The sequence below is a fragment of the Tubulanus polymorphus genome, chromosome 1 (genome assembly GCF_964204645.1).
Source record: "Tubulanus polymorphus chromosome 1, tnTubPoly1.2, whole genome shotgun sequence".
Classification (NCBI taxonomy): Eukaryota; Metazoa; Nemertea; class Palaeonemertea; order Tubulaniformes; family Tubulanidae; genus Tubulanus; species Tubulanus polymorphus.
The window spans coordinates 14,809,671-14,827,093 of NC_134025.1; the positions used below are offsets into that span (position 1 = coordinate 14,809,671).

Consider the following 17,423-nt stretch of genomic DNA (forward strand, 5'->3'; position numbering starts at 1 on the left):
AGAACGCAACTTGTACACAATACGAAGTTACAGTCTACATTCTCTCGTCGCCGCACCAATCTGTAGCTGCTCTGTTGCGATATCGTCTCATCAACATACCATACCAACATATTGCTGTGCAACTATGAAGTAGGGTCAACAGGTCGATACCCGCACAGAGGCAGGATCGTAGCGAACAAGCCGCGTCAATTCACAGGTTCGATTTCAAGTATATACTACACAATGTTGGTCAACCAGTACGGTGTTTTTTAATGCAAATTAGTATTCTTGAAAATTCATATGCATATCGATACAAACTTTTTTTCGTCACGATGACCCCGGACGTACGCATATTTAATTTTAGTTCAAATATTTTCAAAGGAATCTTTTTCCATCAATAGATTATCCTTTATCTAAATATTAAGGGCTTCGTTGATTGTGATGGGCTACACGTGTAACTAAAACGATGGCGCTATCATCACAGCTCCGCAGTAGATATTGCAAACTACGCCGTGCATCAACATTGGATTTTCACCACAGTACAAGATGCTATTAGATTAATCTTTCTCATCTTTCTCTGAATTTTAGTAAGAGTAAATCGGATGACGACAATTAGTTTCATTTAGTTTTGAAGTGAGGATCGGAAACTGTATTACACGTGATATATGATGAACCTGTTTTCGGAACACAAATCTTAGACGCTTACACGCGTGAGAAGTGCTGGTTTTATGTCCTTGCCCAGGCCTCATATCATAACCAAATATACGTTGTTGATTCAAATTTCATCAAAAACTGTTTTTTAGGCCTACGATATACAATACAACAAGTAGCGAAACACCTCAATGAGTAACAATTCTTTTTTTAGAAAGGCCGATCACCACAGCCATATCAGGCGGGAAATAATAATCATTTTACAGAATTCCTTCAATTTCTTCTTTTAACAAACTCAGGAAAACGCAACAAATTTCAGACTACCTGAGCAAGTTACAAAGCTATCTTATGTCAAATAACGGAGAAAAGTGGGAAAATGAAGTGCAAGTCGAACCACTAAAACATCGTGGTCGGCGTTGCTACGCAACCCGACCACAAAAATTAAACCCGGAAATAAAAAAGTTGTTGATACCACAGAATCATGTGAACACCTGTTGACTTCTGAGGCTAAGCCAATCATACAGGAGACAATGCTTTCTGATTGGCATTTTATAACTGACAGTTTTGCGTTCAGATTTTCGTGAAAAACCTGCTGTACGATTTGTATCATAAATATGCCCAGGTTGCACAGTGAAAAAGCCTTTCATCTAGGAACCATGGTCTAAATCTGCTCCATTTGTATAGTAATAGACTCAGCATACGGCTGATATTACTCTTACATTATTACAAGATATAACGTTCGTATAGACGCGCGTGTCAGCAACTAAGGACTTATATAGTACGTTTGTATGCATGCAGTCAGCATTCAGCTGCGTGTGTGCTTCAGTGATGATATTATGATCAGCACTCTCACACATCAGCGGCGCGTGCCTGTTAGCATCTTACATCAAACAAACTAATCGGCAAAGTTTATAGAAAATCCATATATATATATAAGGATAAAAAAACTGCCTTCTAGAAAGCGATTACCATATATAGGCCTAAGCCACTAAACTAGTCGAACTGGACACTTCGGCACTTTGACTAGTAACAACCAATCAGAGCGAGGGTTTCCCCCTAGCTACTTCACAATTGCCAACATTCCAAAAGCAGCCATTCATAGCACAATTTCCGATAATTGCGTCGAAAGTGCTGGCATTCCAATAACAAGAGGCCCATGGGCCTTGAAGCAATGGTAGATTATACTGTGGTAAGGTATTAAGTGGTTAATTACATCTGCCGGCAAATGTTCTATGACGATGTTGATTTGGAGGACCACAGACTTAAGGTCAATTTATGTTAGTACAATTTTCATTAATGCTGAAAATGAATTTCATTTTTCTGCCGAACGATTTAGCCTAGGCTATTTGTATTGTAAAACCTCATTAATGCAATTCTGTTAAAAAGGCGAATCTAGTTTATTCTGATGTTTTCCATCATGTCCCAGCTAAGATATTCATATCAATCAAATTTTGGATACAAAAACCCATTAAACACAACAATTTCAGCACTTTCGCCTACACAAGATTCGTATCTGTATAGGTAATCTCGACTGACTGTGCTTTTTTAGGCCCTGCTGAATAATGAAAACAAAAACAGAACGATTTTTCTGAATGCAATTGCAAGATCCTATGATGCATACATAGCTCAACCGGTCAAACGTACTGATGCAAAACGTTGCACAGAGAGCGACGCCGGCGTTGGTATCACTGAGGCCGGCTGATGATTGTTTGTTTGGCTTTACGTCATTGGATCTTGCTTTTTCAAGACTAACCCTATTGGATTGTTCATTAAACCTCACGACAGGACGGCCTTTGAAGTGTTGCCCGCATACTATTCACAGCCAAACACACTCAGAACTGATAGTATATTCAAAAGCACCACGCCTTATCTCACTGACACTGAGCTACCGAGGCCGTTCGATTCAATTCCAGAAAACTACAGCAGCAGCAAATGAAATGCTGAATCCAAGAACATGTTTATCGCACTTTTGAGCCCAAACGTCTACTTTAACTTAGTAGCCACTTGAGAATAATAAGCAATTAACAATATCAGCTACTTTTCCAGTAGTATAGATTTTAAAACAGTCACTCTGAAATAATATTCCTTTCAATTTGGTTGGTTTTCAATAGCGGCTGTTCCGAAGAGTCTACTATTGAAAAGTGACCATTTTAAATCATCTTGTTTCAATAGTGCACACTGGCAGTAGAGGTGACTGTAAAACCACCCACCTGTAAACTGTGACTATGTGATAGTAACTCTTACCGTAACAGCTACTCTCAAAACACATCGTTTCTAAAAGTCAACTTTTGATAAGTAACCATTTTGAGATGGCATGGTAATTTCCTGTTCAAAAAAGCATCTGTTAAAGATTTGGAGTGATACGTGACAGGTTCAAAGGTACCGTTAAACCCTATATGCTTTGTATACAGAACTCTGTATGATTTGAATACAGTTCTGTGAATACAAAAATCAAAGTTTTTGAGTTGCTAAGAATCCCCTAAATTATATAACGCTCAACAAAATGGCAATATCCAATAGAAAAACTATTAATTTATAAATAACATCATCATAGATTAAATCCCATAATACTAATATAGTGCCAGTCCTAATTAAGAAGTTTGATTTTTGTTTTACCATTTGCGATTATAAAATATTCTGGTGCATTCATAAATCATTGCTTTTATAGAAAAGAAAGACAAAAAATAAATTCGTCTTTTAGGCTTAATTTGTCTTTTAAGGATATATGAAAAAGGAATATACAAATAAAATCATATGTTGATGAAATGAATTACGTCCTATATATCTCATTATCTGGACGAAGACTACAAAAAATATTCCGAAAAAAAATGTATCTAAACCTGAATTTATTGTTTATTTTGATACAAACGATGCTTGTTCGTTAATGAATATTGGATCCTTTTATTGCTTGTTAGAAGTGATACCCTAATCAAAATCTTTTTTCATAGTCATACAGTTTGGTTGAAATGAAATTACCAACTTATTTTAAAAGATCACACGATAAGCGTATAAAAGTGCAGTGTTGAGATGTTCCCATAATTTTAAAATCAGCAATTTCATTTCATAGGGAAAACTTCTGGCTTAAGATGTGAAAGAAATGCAATAGGCTGTAATTTTAGTTTCACATACTTTCCTACTTAGTTGAGTAAATTGTTTATATAGGTTATCAAAAACCCAGCAGCAGCTATCAGTCAGCGGGTCAATTACACTGGCTAACTAGAGTGATTGATGAACGAATAAACAAACTGCACTGACCACCAAAAGACCACAAACCAAAAGTAATTACATCTTAATAGTAATAAACTTAGCACCGCAATATCTCTATGAGACTTTATTTCAAGGTGCCAATAAAATAATATGAATAACGTTACCAATACTTGAAGTTGGAAGCGAATGCAGGCTAGAACCAACAAAGGTACCGATTTAAGGTGCAGATATACAGGGAATCCCTCTCATAGCAACCAACATGGTTGTATATGCCTTCGGTGCCGAAAAGTAATTAATTTTCGATCTTAACGACTACAGGACCAGAAGAAATCGAATAAAATACTCTAATCCGTATTAACTGTAGATAAATGAAGAATTTCTAAAATAGAATTTTGTATCATGAAATTTATTGAAGTTACACCACAACGTTTCGGCTGTTGACTGACAGCCAGCTGATTAAAGCCCTTATCACTAGGAATGTCTACATTCCACTTGATGATGGCTGTTAGTCAAGAGTCCAAACGTTGCGGTTTCAACATGTTCAAACTTCTTTCGCGACATATTTTTAAAGAATCATAACCACGCTAGATTTTTCTGTAAAATGAAATGAAAATAGACTAAAATCATATTTTTGAACACCCACTCGTAACACCGTAATTTGTACTGTCAATCTGTAACGATTACGGGAAAATCCTAGCAGTAGGCAGGTCTGCTTATTGCAAGTTATGTAAGGTTGATATTTCTGTTAGACATGGTTGTCATGATGACCGTCGACTGTGAACAAGCATAAGAGCTATTCGGGACTTGTTAAAATGAACCATAAGTAAGTTGGTTTTTTATCCGGTGCTGATTTGGATGAAAATGATGAAAAGTCGATGACAACTCGCGCAGAGGCATTGTTTGTAAACTTTATCGTTGAGTACAACTTGCTGATGGTTGTGGCGGACCACGCTACAAAGTTGTTTCCGATCATGTTTCCAGATAGTAAGATTACTGCAAAGTTTGCATGTGGTCGAACAAAACCTGGGTGTTTGATCAACGAACTTGTGAGAAATTCTGTAGAGAAATCCTTTGTTTCTATGAAAATAAACCTGTTTAGTATTGCAACTGATGGAAGTGACGGAGGCGACGAGAAGTATAACCCAGTTGGTGCCAGAATAGTTGATGACAATGGACTAATAACAAGAGGCCCATGGGCCTAGAAGCATTGGTAGATTATACTGCTGAAAGGTATTAAGTGGTGAATGTTTTACATCTGCCGGCAAATGTTCTATGACGATGTTGGTTGGGAGTACCACAGACTTAAGGTCTTAATGTATGATTTGCATTTATGCTGAAAATTTCATTTTTCTGCCGAACAATCCAGCCACGTTATATGTATTGTTAAACCTCATTAATGCGATTCTGTTAAAGACGAAACTAGTTTATTCTGATGTTTTCCATCATGTCCCAGCCAAGATATTCATATCAATCAAGATTTGGACACAAAAACCCATCTAATAAAAAAATTTCGACACCTGCGCCTAAAAGATTCATATCAACGATGTATGCCTACAACAGCACGGGTAATCTCGACTGACTGTGGTTTTTCTTGCATGAAGTTTTAGGCCCTATCACTGAATAATTAAAAAACAAAAAAGAACGATTTTTCTGAATGGAAAAATATGCTGATACATAATAGGAGGATCAACCGGACAAACATACGCATCAAAACGTCACACAGAGAGCGATGCCGGCGTTGTTGTCACTGAAGCCGGCTGATGATTGTTCCTTTGTCTTTTTGGTTGTTTGCCTCAACGTCGTATAGATCTTGGTTTCCAAAGACTAGCCATATTTGATTGCTCACTTAACTTCAAGACGGAACAGCCTTTGAAGTGTTGCCTGCACACTGTAAGCAGCCAGCTGGACTCGAACCCAATTGTCACTCAGCACTATAGTGGTTGCATCAGCATCATGCTTTATCTCGCTAAGCACCGAGGCCACTCCATTCAATTCCGAAAAACTACAGCAGTGGCAAATAACCATCTCGATATAGCAATTTATGACAAACAGCGTGTAAATTTATTACTGTTGTGGTGTTTAACGCATGGAAAAGATAATAAAAGTTAACTGATTGATATATTGATGATAAAACATGGTTGTACACAGTGTACTTATCCCTATTTGCTACTTTGTGTCCATTTGGGCACAACTCAGTTTGGACCCCTGTGTGGAGGCCAATGAAGATATGTGTTGACTGATGTAGTCCACACGAATATTCTAAACATTCTTAAGCAATAGATCAGTCAGCGCTGCCATCTCTGAAAAAAAAAACATGGCAGCCCCCATGAATTTGAAGAAGTGAAAGTCAAAGGTGAGAATGCATTTATTTTTATCAAAACGTATCAGAGAATACGTATTTATCATGTTTTTGAACAAAAAAGAGATAATACGCATGCAGGAGGATGGCACAAAATGAGTTGTACGCAAATGGGCACATTGGCCGGTTGTATGGTCAAAATAGTGGTAAAATCTTCCATCTTCAAATTCAAAGGAGAATGAACCAAGAAGGAGAATATTAGCGTTTGGTTATATTCTCATCCTCTGGCTGCTATTGGAGAAATGATTGGTGTACTTGTCACGGACGGTTCATGAAGGAGTCTGTGAGATCCTGTTGCCATGGAACCTAAAACTTTTTCCGCAAAGGTGTTGGAATTTTGATGTGGGGAAGTGCTTGGTCATCATTATTTATGACCATTTATGTACTTTCTTTGACTTTTTCAGGTCTTTCCAGTTGTCATGGCATTTCCAGCAATATCTTTCTATGGGCACAGGTGCAGCTACATAGTTCCCACAACAGATGATGTGTCTGATGACAACTATGCAAGCGATGATGAAGAAAATGAGGACTTCGAGTACATGAAGATTAACTCGAAGTACACCCATGAATATTTGGTGTACGATTCTGATGACCCAGATTTCCATCCTGATGGTGCGTCTTCAGATGATGAATCTGTGAACTCTGAATCAGAGAGTGAGGCCGAACCAGATTCAAATCCAGGTTCTTAAACATCATAATCAAAGAATAAAAAGACAAAAAAAGTCAAACGATTATAAATGGCATAAGAAAGACAAAGATACAAGCAATGTAGTGGAAGAAACTGTGACATTCACTGACCCTGTTGGGCTCTATACACCATTAGAATATTTCTCAGAGTTTATAATTGATGGCATCCTCCAAGATATTGCCAATGAGACAAATCGCTATTCTGTTCAGTGAGCTGGCAGATCAATCAATGTTACAGCCCAGGAGATATAAACTTTTATCACCATATTATTGGTTATGGGTGTATTGAAAATGAATGCCTACTGTGATTATTGGTCCAAATCATTGAGAATTCCAGCTGCAGTCGCTGATTTCATGAGTTTGAAAAGATTCAAGCATGTCAGAAGGTATTTACACTTTGCTGACAATAACATTCTTGATGCTACTCAGTTCGCAAAAGTCCGTCCACTATTGGAGACATTGAAATTGCGATTCAACGCAATTAAAGAAGGAGAATACTCTATCGAGGAATCTATCATCCCATATAAAGGTACAAGGGCCGAAAACCAGGGCCTATATCAAAAAGTGAGGTTTTAAATTCTTCTTGCGTGCCGTAATATCTGTAGTGTATTATTATTTACCATATTGCGGTGCAGGCATATTCCACAACATTGAGTTTGATGATCAAGAAAATAAATTGTCTGTATCTGGGCAGTTTGTAATGGCTTTATGTAAAACAATATCGGACCCATCAAATGCTAGATTATTCTTTGATAACTTCTTCACAAGGATCTCATTATACTACTAAAGAACCGTAAAACATTTAGTCTTGGCACTGTGTAAAGATCATGTCAAAAATTGCTGACTGAAATCAGATAAGATCCAGAAGAAAGAGGCCATTATAATTATCAAACTGAAACAGCATAACATTACCATGGTGAAATGGAATGACAATAAGCAAGTTCTCTTGGCCAGTTCATTTGTTGGTATTGAACCAGTCGGTTCAGTAAAGAGGTATGACAAGAACGAAAAAAGAAAGTGAATGTATCTGCTCCTGCAATTGTAAAAGTGTATAATAAGCACATGGGTGGTGTAGACCTAACTGATATGGCTATTGCGTTGTTCCGTACACCGCTTCACACAAAGCAGTGGTATCTACGAATATTCCTCTATCTATTAGATCTTTGTGTTGTCAACCCATGGTTGACAACTCATAGGGATGCAAAGTTGATGGGCATGAAGTACCCCAAAAGTCTGAAGCAATTTAGAATGGACATAAGTGAAAGTTTGAAACTTGAGGATCGAGTAGCACGAAAACGTGGACGGCCCGCACCTCAAGCACTAGAGGAATCACCTGCTAAGATTTGGCGCCCATGTGTTTCTCCACCGGTAGAGGTTATAAGATATGATGATGTTAGCCACTGGCCAGTACACGTGAAAAAAGGTAGATGTAGAAATTGCGTGAATGGGTGGTCTTGCATACAGTGCGTCACATGCTTATGCCTATCTAATGAGTGCAATTGCTTCTATGATTTTCATCAGCATCATAAAATTATTACGTAGATGTATGACGTGACTATGGATGAATATCATTGAAAGACTGCAGGTCCAATTGTGAATTGTTTGATATTTATGCTCATAGCTTATGGAAATTTTAAAACTAGTTACTTAGTTTTAGAAATGTTCTATTTGTATTAGATGATCGATAATTTCTAGACGGCTTATCTCCTATAATACAGACTGTTTTGATAAATCGAACATTGATGAGAATGATGTGTCGATAAAGGTAATGCATGAATTCTTAATGTTTTAGAATGTTTATGTTAAATTTTAATGAACTGTTTTATGAATGATTCCTCTAATAAATATCTTTATACAGAATTATGAGACATATTCATATTTTTCATCCTTGCTTTAGATATATATGATCAATCTATTATCTCTTGACCTAATAAGGTTGATTTTCAGACATCTAAGTGACCCTAACAAAATCATAATTTGTAACCACTTCAAGCCAATGTGTCCAAATGGGCACAACTCGTAGATTCCTCGAGAATAAACCGATTTCTTTTCTGTCTATGGGAAATCACTATTTAGGTCCGATAGAATATCCGATGGCAATAAATGATTTTCCTGGGATTATTTCATGTAGTGGTACAAAATGGGTTAACAATGATATTTTCCTCTAATAGACAATTCTGGTAAAATTGAATAGAATAATCTATCTTCATGGGTAATATCGTATCATAGCTGGGTGGTACCGTTTACAGTTTGATGTTTCATGTCCTTATGAAATGGTTTCAACTTTAGTAAATGCGTTCCTTCATAAATTAATGTTTTTTCTATTCAAAAGAGGCCATTCCCCATTCTTTACTGCCAATATCAATGTGGATATCACTACGCGATTAATACCCTATAGTGCTGAAGATGATTTGAAAATTTTGAAAAATTCCACCACAGTATGTTGAATAATGGGAATACCGCTATAGTGCGTCTATACCATGGCGCAGTGTATCGTTAGTTACTAATATTTCACCATGTTTGACAGGTGCTGCCATCTTTCAATAGAGATAAAAACTTATTACTAATTACATCAATACACCGGAGTGCGGTGTACTAGCAAAATCCGTCACCGATTCTGTTGTCTGTGAACTACCATCTGAATTGTAACATAAAATCAAAGAGTGACCTAATTATAGGTGATGGGGCTAAAGAGTACATGGCAACAACCAAAAGGTTATCTGATAAGAAGAAAGCAGAATTCTACAAAGTCATTGTTGAATTGTATCAAAAGGAAAGTGATTTTATTAAGGCACAATTCCCTTTGAAAGATAAGCTATTAGCAAATGCAGAAGTAGCCAGTGTTGTTGATCGCGACTTAGTTCATTTTACATCCTTTGGAGTACTTCATTGAGAAGTATCACTTCATAGTACCTGAGGGTGTAAGTCGTTGCAAATACAGGAAGAGTTTTGTACGTACCAAATAGAACATCTAAATGACATGATCTTATCTGAGGACCATATCGATATACAGTGGACAAAGCTTGGGGATTTATGTGATCATAATAAATGAACCAAAGTTCAGTCTTACCAACTGTGATGAGAGCTAATCTAGTAATTCCTCATAGCAATTGCATTAAAGCAGAGACGCTGCAGTCTTTACTTCAAGTCAAAGTTAACATTGCCGAACCATGTTTTGAGAGGGGAACATTTTCAGGGGAACAACTGAAAAAATCGAAATCTGCCAGTTATCCATAGTTAACGTCTGAGTCCACTACTAGGACACCTGCCATTGATATTAATGCTAATGAAGTTATCTAGTGTACATCTTTAACCAGAGCCCCAAGGGGCACTATGGTCAGCCTGTCAGCTTTTCATAAAATGGCAAATGATGATGCATTCTGTGGGTTAAATTTGTCAAAATACACTCCCAGCTCAGAGTCAATACCCAATAATTTACACAATACAATCGTAGAATACAAAAGTAGCACAGACAGCGACTGGATCTGGCAGGAACAAATACCTCAGATAAATCTTTTCTCTTGGTCTTATTGATTTTAATGCGGAATAGAATAGAATTTTCTAAAATTTGCTCAATAAAACAAAATTGAATTAGATTTGATGTTTTTATTTGATCAATAAAGTAAAATTGAATTGAATTTGATATTTTTTTGCGAAATAAAATTTGATTGAATTTGTAGTTTGAGTACATGGCTAATTAGCATATCAAGGTCATCTATCCGATTTAAGAAAAAGCTATTTTTCCCGGACTTTGCACAATGGTCAATGATATTTTCTGTAGTGCTAATAAAAATATTCCTCCCAAAAACCAAATCAACTAAAGCTTTCACAGAAATCGATCTTGAAATACAATTTTAGATTTTAAAATAAAACCGGAAGTAAAACGGTAGATGATATCACGGGTTCACGTGAACACCTGCTGATTTATGCGGCTAAGCCATAGAGGAGTCTTTGCTTTCTGATTGGCTTTTCAAAACCAATATTATTGCGATCAGATATTCGTGAAAAAGCTGGCTCAAGTCCAATATAGCATTAAATAGTTCCAGCAGAGACTTATCACATTGGACTGGTATTTGGAATTAATCCGCCAATATTGGACTGATTGAATCTTACGACATTACGCTATAAGGACGTGCGAACATACCGACATGCCGACAAATCCACATACCGAAAAACCGACGAACCGACAAACCGACATACCGACCAACCGACAAACTGACAAACCGACCAACCGACAAATCCGTGCGTGGATAACACTTATATAAAGCGGCTGGAAGCGAGGGGCTGCGTGTTTGCGTGGATTACCCGTATATAAAGTGGCTGGGAATGAGGGGCTGGGTATGTACCTGGATTACCCTTGTATAAATTGGCTGGGTTTGAGGGGCTGTGTGGTGCATGGATTGCCCTTATAAAAAGTGGCTGGGATCGAGGGGCTGGGTATATGCGTGGATTACCCGCCGATTGCCCTTATACAATGTGGCTAGGATCGAGGGACAGGGTTTTTCCGTGGATTACCCGTGGCTGGATCGAAGGACTACGAGTATGTCGGTTCGTCGGTTTGTCGGTTCGTCGGTCAGTCGGTTTGTCTTGAAAAGTACGAAGCCGAATTACTCCTTTTCTAAAAATGTATCTTTGAGCGGGGAACTATTCCACGTTATACTGGACTTGAACCGAAAAGCTCATATAAATTTAAAGAGTAAAAAATAAAAAATTCAGCTACGTAGAGTTTGGAGAATGGATAATGCTTTAATGAATGATTTGTATGAATATATGCTCAGTTGCACAGTAAAAGAGTCTTTGCTCTGGAAACCATGTCATTTGAATTCGCTCTATTTGTATAGTAATAGGCTCAGCCTACGGCTGGCCTAATAATTACAAATCGTCGTTGAGAACTTAATTCACAGTAGGCTCCAGCTGAGCAACTGTATAGTAAAATTTGTTATTCTATCTATCAATTTTATTACATGTAATTTCAAAGATACTTTACTTTTGTTGAGTCTCACAAGTTTAAATGCTTTGTATGATGTTGAAGTCACAGTAAAAGGATCATTAAGTTTGTGTTGCTGTTAAATTTAAAAGTTAGATTTTAACTACCGGGTATAAGTACTTGTTGAAATTTATTGCTGATAAGATGTTGGCATTAACATAAATAAATTCATTGTTATGTGAGTCTATCGTTGAGTTAAATAGCTCTTAGGTGTATATGGTGGCCTATCCGACTCTTTAAGACGGCAGTTATAACTCCTGCCTTTCAATTCCTTTGTATTAGCAAGTTCGTGAATTTCATATGTGAATGGCTGATTCTTTGTGAATGGACTAGAACAGTTAAACATAAAGTGTGGACAGCAACCTCGCATTGACTTGACTTCTCATGTTTGAACCATGTAGTAGAGATGAATTGAGCTTTTAGACAAATGAATTCTGATCTATTTTGCTTCTTATGAATACGATACTTCAATGAACTGTGTACAAATAATTTTAAGAGGAAAATTAGAAACTACTGATTAAGATATTGAAATACTAAAAATTTTGCCAAAGTAAATGTTTGGAAATGTGTGCTGGATACTGAAACGAGAGGACCATAAGGTCCATATGTTCGAAGACAGTCTTTGAAATTGAGTGGATGCATAAGGCAGGGTTCATAGTTGTCAGGCCTTGGTCAAAATCAAGACTTATCATCACCTTTGAAAAGTGAAAATCAATAATTTTTTTATCAAATGCGCAAACCATCAACAACTGTCACGCAACTGTATACAGGCCTGTACCCAGGGGAACGCACCCCCTCACAATAAAATTTTGAGTTTCACCATTTTTTGTCAAAGAAAATTTCTTGCTCACATACATATAACTATGATATAGATATAGACACTGTTATCAAAAAATTTGCAAGTCTCCATAAACGATGAGACACCAGTGTATGTTGTTGGATTATGAGACCTAATGAAAACTTATTCTGAAAATGTTTCGAGGATTAATTACATTTTTTCAGTGACATTTTTAAATGAAATATTCACTAAAATTTGAACGAACATGCATTTCTATTTTCAAAATTGTCTTGTGGGAGGCCCCCTATAACCCCCCCCCCACCTTAATGAAGCTTTGTGCCTACGGCGCTCGCAGTAGGTCCACCGCAAAATCAAATAAGTACCACTCTCTCGCACCCACCCAAAAGAGAGGCTGCATACGAGCCAGGCGTTCATGACAACACAACCACCCGAATTTCCCAGCGATTAAGCCGACTTGGCAAATAAGCTGAGGGCAGTTTTTTTAGCCTAAAATACATGGATTTCATTAAGTTTCGCTCAATAAGCAGAGGCCCTTCATCAGGAGATTTTAATTCACTCAATTTGTCTATTAGTTTGTCTTAATTGACGATGAATGAGGCTGACAATACGCGCACGTCTGCCTATGTATGAGAGCGCTGTGTATACACTAATATCATCACCGAGTCAATGTACTATATATAGACTCGCTCAGGTGATTACTAACACACACAGCAGCCATATAGTACTGTAACCTATATTCACACACACACACGGGGCTGGCGGACTGCTGACGCGCGTATATACAAATGTATTAGCGACTGGTATTAAATTGACCACAAAGTCAGAATCCATCCATCCACAAAATGTCAAAAAATACAAACAAATACTAACTTTTTGTTTTTTTTCATAAAAATCAAGACAAATACTGCTGATTTTTTCTTTCTACATATACAAATAAATACCGACTTGGAAGACCCGCTACGAACCCTGTAAGGGGATGTCAGTTTTATCAGTAAAAAGAATTTACGTTTCCAGGGTTTCCGTGAGGCTTTTTTTTAACCATTAAATGGAAATTTTCGCCCAGCCAAAAGTGGTCCTATTTTCCCCACATCCTGAAAAATTCTTTAGAGGATTTGTGAAAATAAATTTTTTTTTGTTCGTTAAAGCGTTCTTTTTATATTTTAGTTTATTTCAATTTACGATCTGTTTCCGTAATAAAATGCGTGGCTGACGATGTAGTGAGTAATAGCGTAGTGTAATCATCCATGTTCCTTCCCAACCTATTTTCCATAATGGTATAGTCTACACACTAGCCAATGAAACTGTGCATAGGCAGTGTTCTCTGTGTGTGACACTTCAATGAATGAAGTTCGTGCCGTGGTATTTTTAATTACGGCAAAGACCACATGAAAACATTAGAATGCACTTGAAATGGCTCCAAAAATCCTCATTACTTCCCCCTTGGACTTCAGGCCTGATGTGTTCGTCTTGGCACAGATGCACGCCTGTAAAATATTTCCCCAATTAAGAGTAACAGAAGTTTTTCAACCAGCTCACGGAAACCCTGCGTTTCTTATTACATCTTTTTTTTACGACGGAGCACGCCGAACAGGTTATTTTTCGTCAGTCAATCTGAGTCGGCCTGTGTTTTCAGGACACAGCCGCAATACTCGGGATATTCCTCCCGAGTACAGCATCTTCAAATGGCGCAGTTTGCGTAGATATATGTGATATTGGCTAGCATTACTGATGATTTTCATGCAGAAAATCCCTCACTCGTAGTACTTTCAAGAAATAAAATCCGGGCTAGCGACAAACCCGCCCCGCAGAGACAATAATCTATCGATCTCTCTCCCAGTCAGTGTGAACCATGAACTGCACAGTTGCTATGAACTACTTTAGAATGTATCAGTGCGCGAGCACCTGTGAGGATAGTGATGGGGATTACACTTCATTACCAGGTAAAACCGATCTAAACAATTCACTGACAAGTAAGCCCTTCATGCGCCACAAAACTTCCCGTAAATCATCACGATTTTGGCAACCTAAATAATACAGGCTATAATAGTCATTGCTAGGATCATAGATACAGGCAAATGACGTGTTACAGACAATGTTTGATTGGATTATCAGTTCTATATCGATACAGCATTATGTGACTATATCCATGGCAGTAGAGATACTATGGATGTTGTTCGGTCAACTACTAGCGACGATGTCTATATGGTTTTCGACCATTTCATCTTAAAATACTGAAAGTGGTTATACCTATGTTGGCATGTATGTCTATGTATTTTTTGTAGTTAGTGCCAAGCAATGGGAACTGACGGACACATCATTGTCATTTTCACAAAAAGAATGTAAATTATCGGTACCTACCTCTCGACTTGTGTGTATGCATCTGCACCATTCAGTAATAATAATCTATTAGTAGGGAAGCTATTTTTTTCCAGGAAAATATGATTATATCTTACAAGCACAATATTGGATTTCATCTATTAAGAAAATAGTTAGTTTCAGACTAGTGCGTTAGAATATGTAATGGTTGGAAGATCTTTTTCAGTGCATCTATATGTGAACGTAATTCAAAATCAAATAATTGAGATGTGTGCTGTAGTTTGAGCCTCCAAACGAAAATTACATCACATGTCACTTCACAGCCCAAAATAGTATGGGAATCAGCCTCCTGGGCCAAAATAAGACATCCATGAATACTATCATTGTACCCTATCAAAAATGTGCTAATTTCTCTTCCTAGAGCGAAAAAAGTATTTCTTAAAAATTCTATAATGTTACACCTAAATTAAGTTTCTACATACCCAATAATAAGGAAACAAAATGGAGCAATGTGGATATTTATCATAACCGCTGCTAACCAAGTCAATAACGATGCTGCAGTACTAGGATATAGGCTGAAGAGCAGTGATTCCACAGTCTGTAAATAGAGCATCATATCATATTACAATAATTCTGGTAAACATGACATCTTTTAACAATTTGGGTTATAGATCAACACCCTCAAGACCTACCGACAAATGTACGCGTATATAGCTAAAAACTGTATCATTTATCTTGAGGTACAAATTTTTAACAATATAATTTTAGAAAAAGGAATAACCGCAAAAACAAGATACCATATTTTCCAGTGTATAAGTCGAGTTTTTGAGATGAAAAACCATGTCCAAAATATGTAGGTCGACTTATACACTGGCTACACTTTCGATATTAGACTACACTCATATACCAATTATAATTGAGGATGTTGATAAAATAGTTTTTTATAGTTTGGAAATGTTTCAAAATTAATCAATGTTAAAAATCAAGCGAGAATTAAGATGTGTATTCATTGTGCAGTACTTACATAAGCTGCGCTGCACCAATAATCAATACACAGCAGTCTTATACTTGACTCAATGTATACACAATACATTCAACATGTGGATACAAACTATGAGCACTAATCCGGTAATTTAATGTTAGAGACAACAGATCCCAATCATTAATTGCAAATACCAGTAGAGACTATGAACTACTATGAGAATGACCTTAGCACTGTTTTGAAAGTGACTTCTGTAAACACACGAAGAGGCGACTCGACTTATACACCAACTATAGCCTTAGTACAGTGGAACCTCGTTCTAATGAACCGCTGGGGGAAGAATAAAAAGTTTGTAATATCCGATAGTTTGTTAGATCCGATTCACATCATTTATGTATGAAAAGAGAACACTTCCCTGGTGTGATAAAACACAAACCAACTGGTTTCATTAGAATCCAACAGGTTTTATTGGTAGAAGGCCTACTATTTATGTATAAATACTATCAGCTAATAAATCGATAATTGACAACTGTAAACAATGAAATATAACATAAATTGAAACCGAATTCAGATTTGCTCTCCGTTGACTTTGAGTGGCAAATACATGTGTTGGACACATGAGTCCCTCCCAGGTGATGCGATGGAATGAGAGCAAGGAAATGAATGTAACAACGGCATGCCAGTTAAAACGTCAGAACAATTCTAAAACTTCAGAGCATTTAGTCCCTTTTTCAATTTCTCTGATGGTCTCAATCATTTTGCGAATTACGTTTTCGTCAAGGACGCCTGTATATCACTGTAAGCAGGCTAGAACAATGACCGACTACCGTTCTACAAATTGTAGCAGCCAGCAACATATAGTAAATCTGTATCGCTAATCTAAAACAAATAAAGCAATACTGTCTCTCGGTTTGAAGCTTACGATAAATAAACAAGTAAGACTGATCAAGGCTTGGCGATCGTTAGAAATATGTAATAGGACTCAAAAACTAAGGTCGTTATAACCATAAGTTCATTAGAAAAGGGGTTGTTTCCGATGAAATTCATCTGTAAATGAGAAGGATTTGGCCGCAGATTTTTTTTGTAAGTAACCAGCGATGGTTCGTTAGTTCTGAGGTCATTAGAATTAGTTTCCACTATACATCTTTTTAAACTGAAAATTTGACTTCGACTTATACACTTGGTTGATGTGTAAACCAGAAAATACGGTAATCTTTTTCAATGAAATCTCATCAATTGGATCATATTTGAAAGCTTTTTCATTTTAATCATTGTTTGTGACAAAACAATGAACTCTTTATCAGTGTCTTTTCCTGTATTTGTGGAAGACACTATATTTCGGCCCATGAAATACTACATCTGTACTATCAACTCTTTGTCAGCCACACCTATTATTTCAGGAAATGCTGCATCTTGCCAGGATTTCCATGTTTTCCACAGATTTATAAAACAAAAA

At 37.0% G+C, this 17,423-nt stretch overlaps 1 protein-coding gene across 1 annotated transcript in view; it reads right to left on the bottom strand.

The window, feature by feature from the left end:
* LOC141900300 (uncharacterized) overlaps positions 1-17,423 on the bottom strand; it is a 231,621-nt gene that overhangs the window by 129,427 nt on the left and 84,771 nt on the right. The window contains exon 6 of the mRNA XM_074787124.1: positions 15,468-15,583. Within this exon, the coding sequence (XP_074643225.1) occupies positions 15,468-15,583 (116 nt within the window). The remainder of the gene's footprint in view (positions 1-15,467; positions 15,584-17,423) is intronic.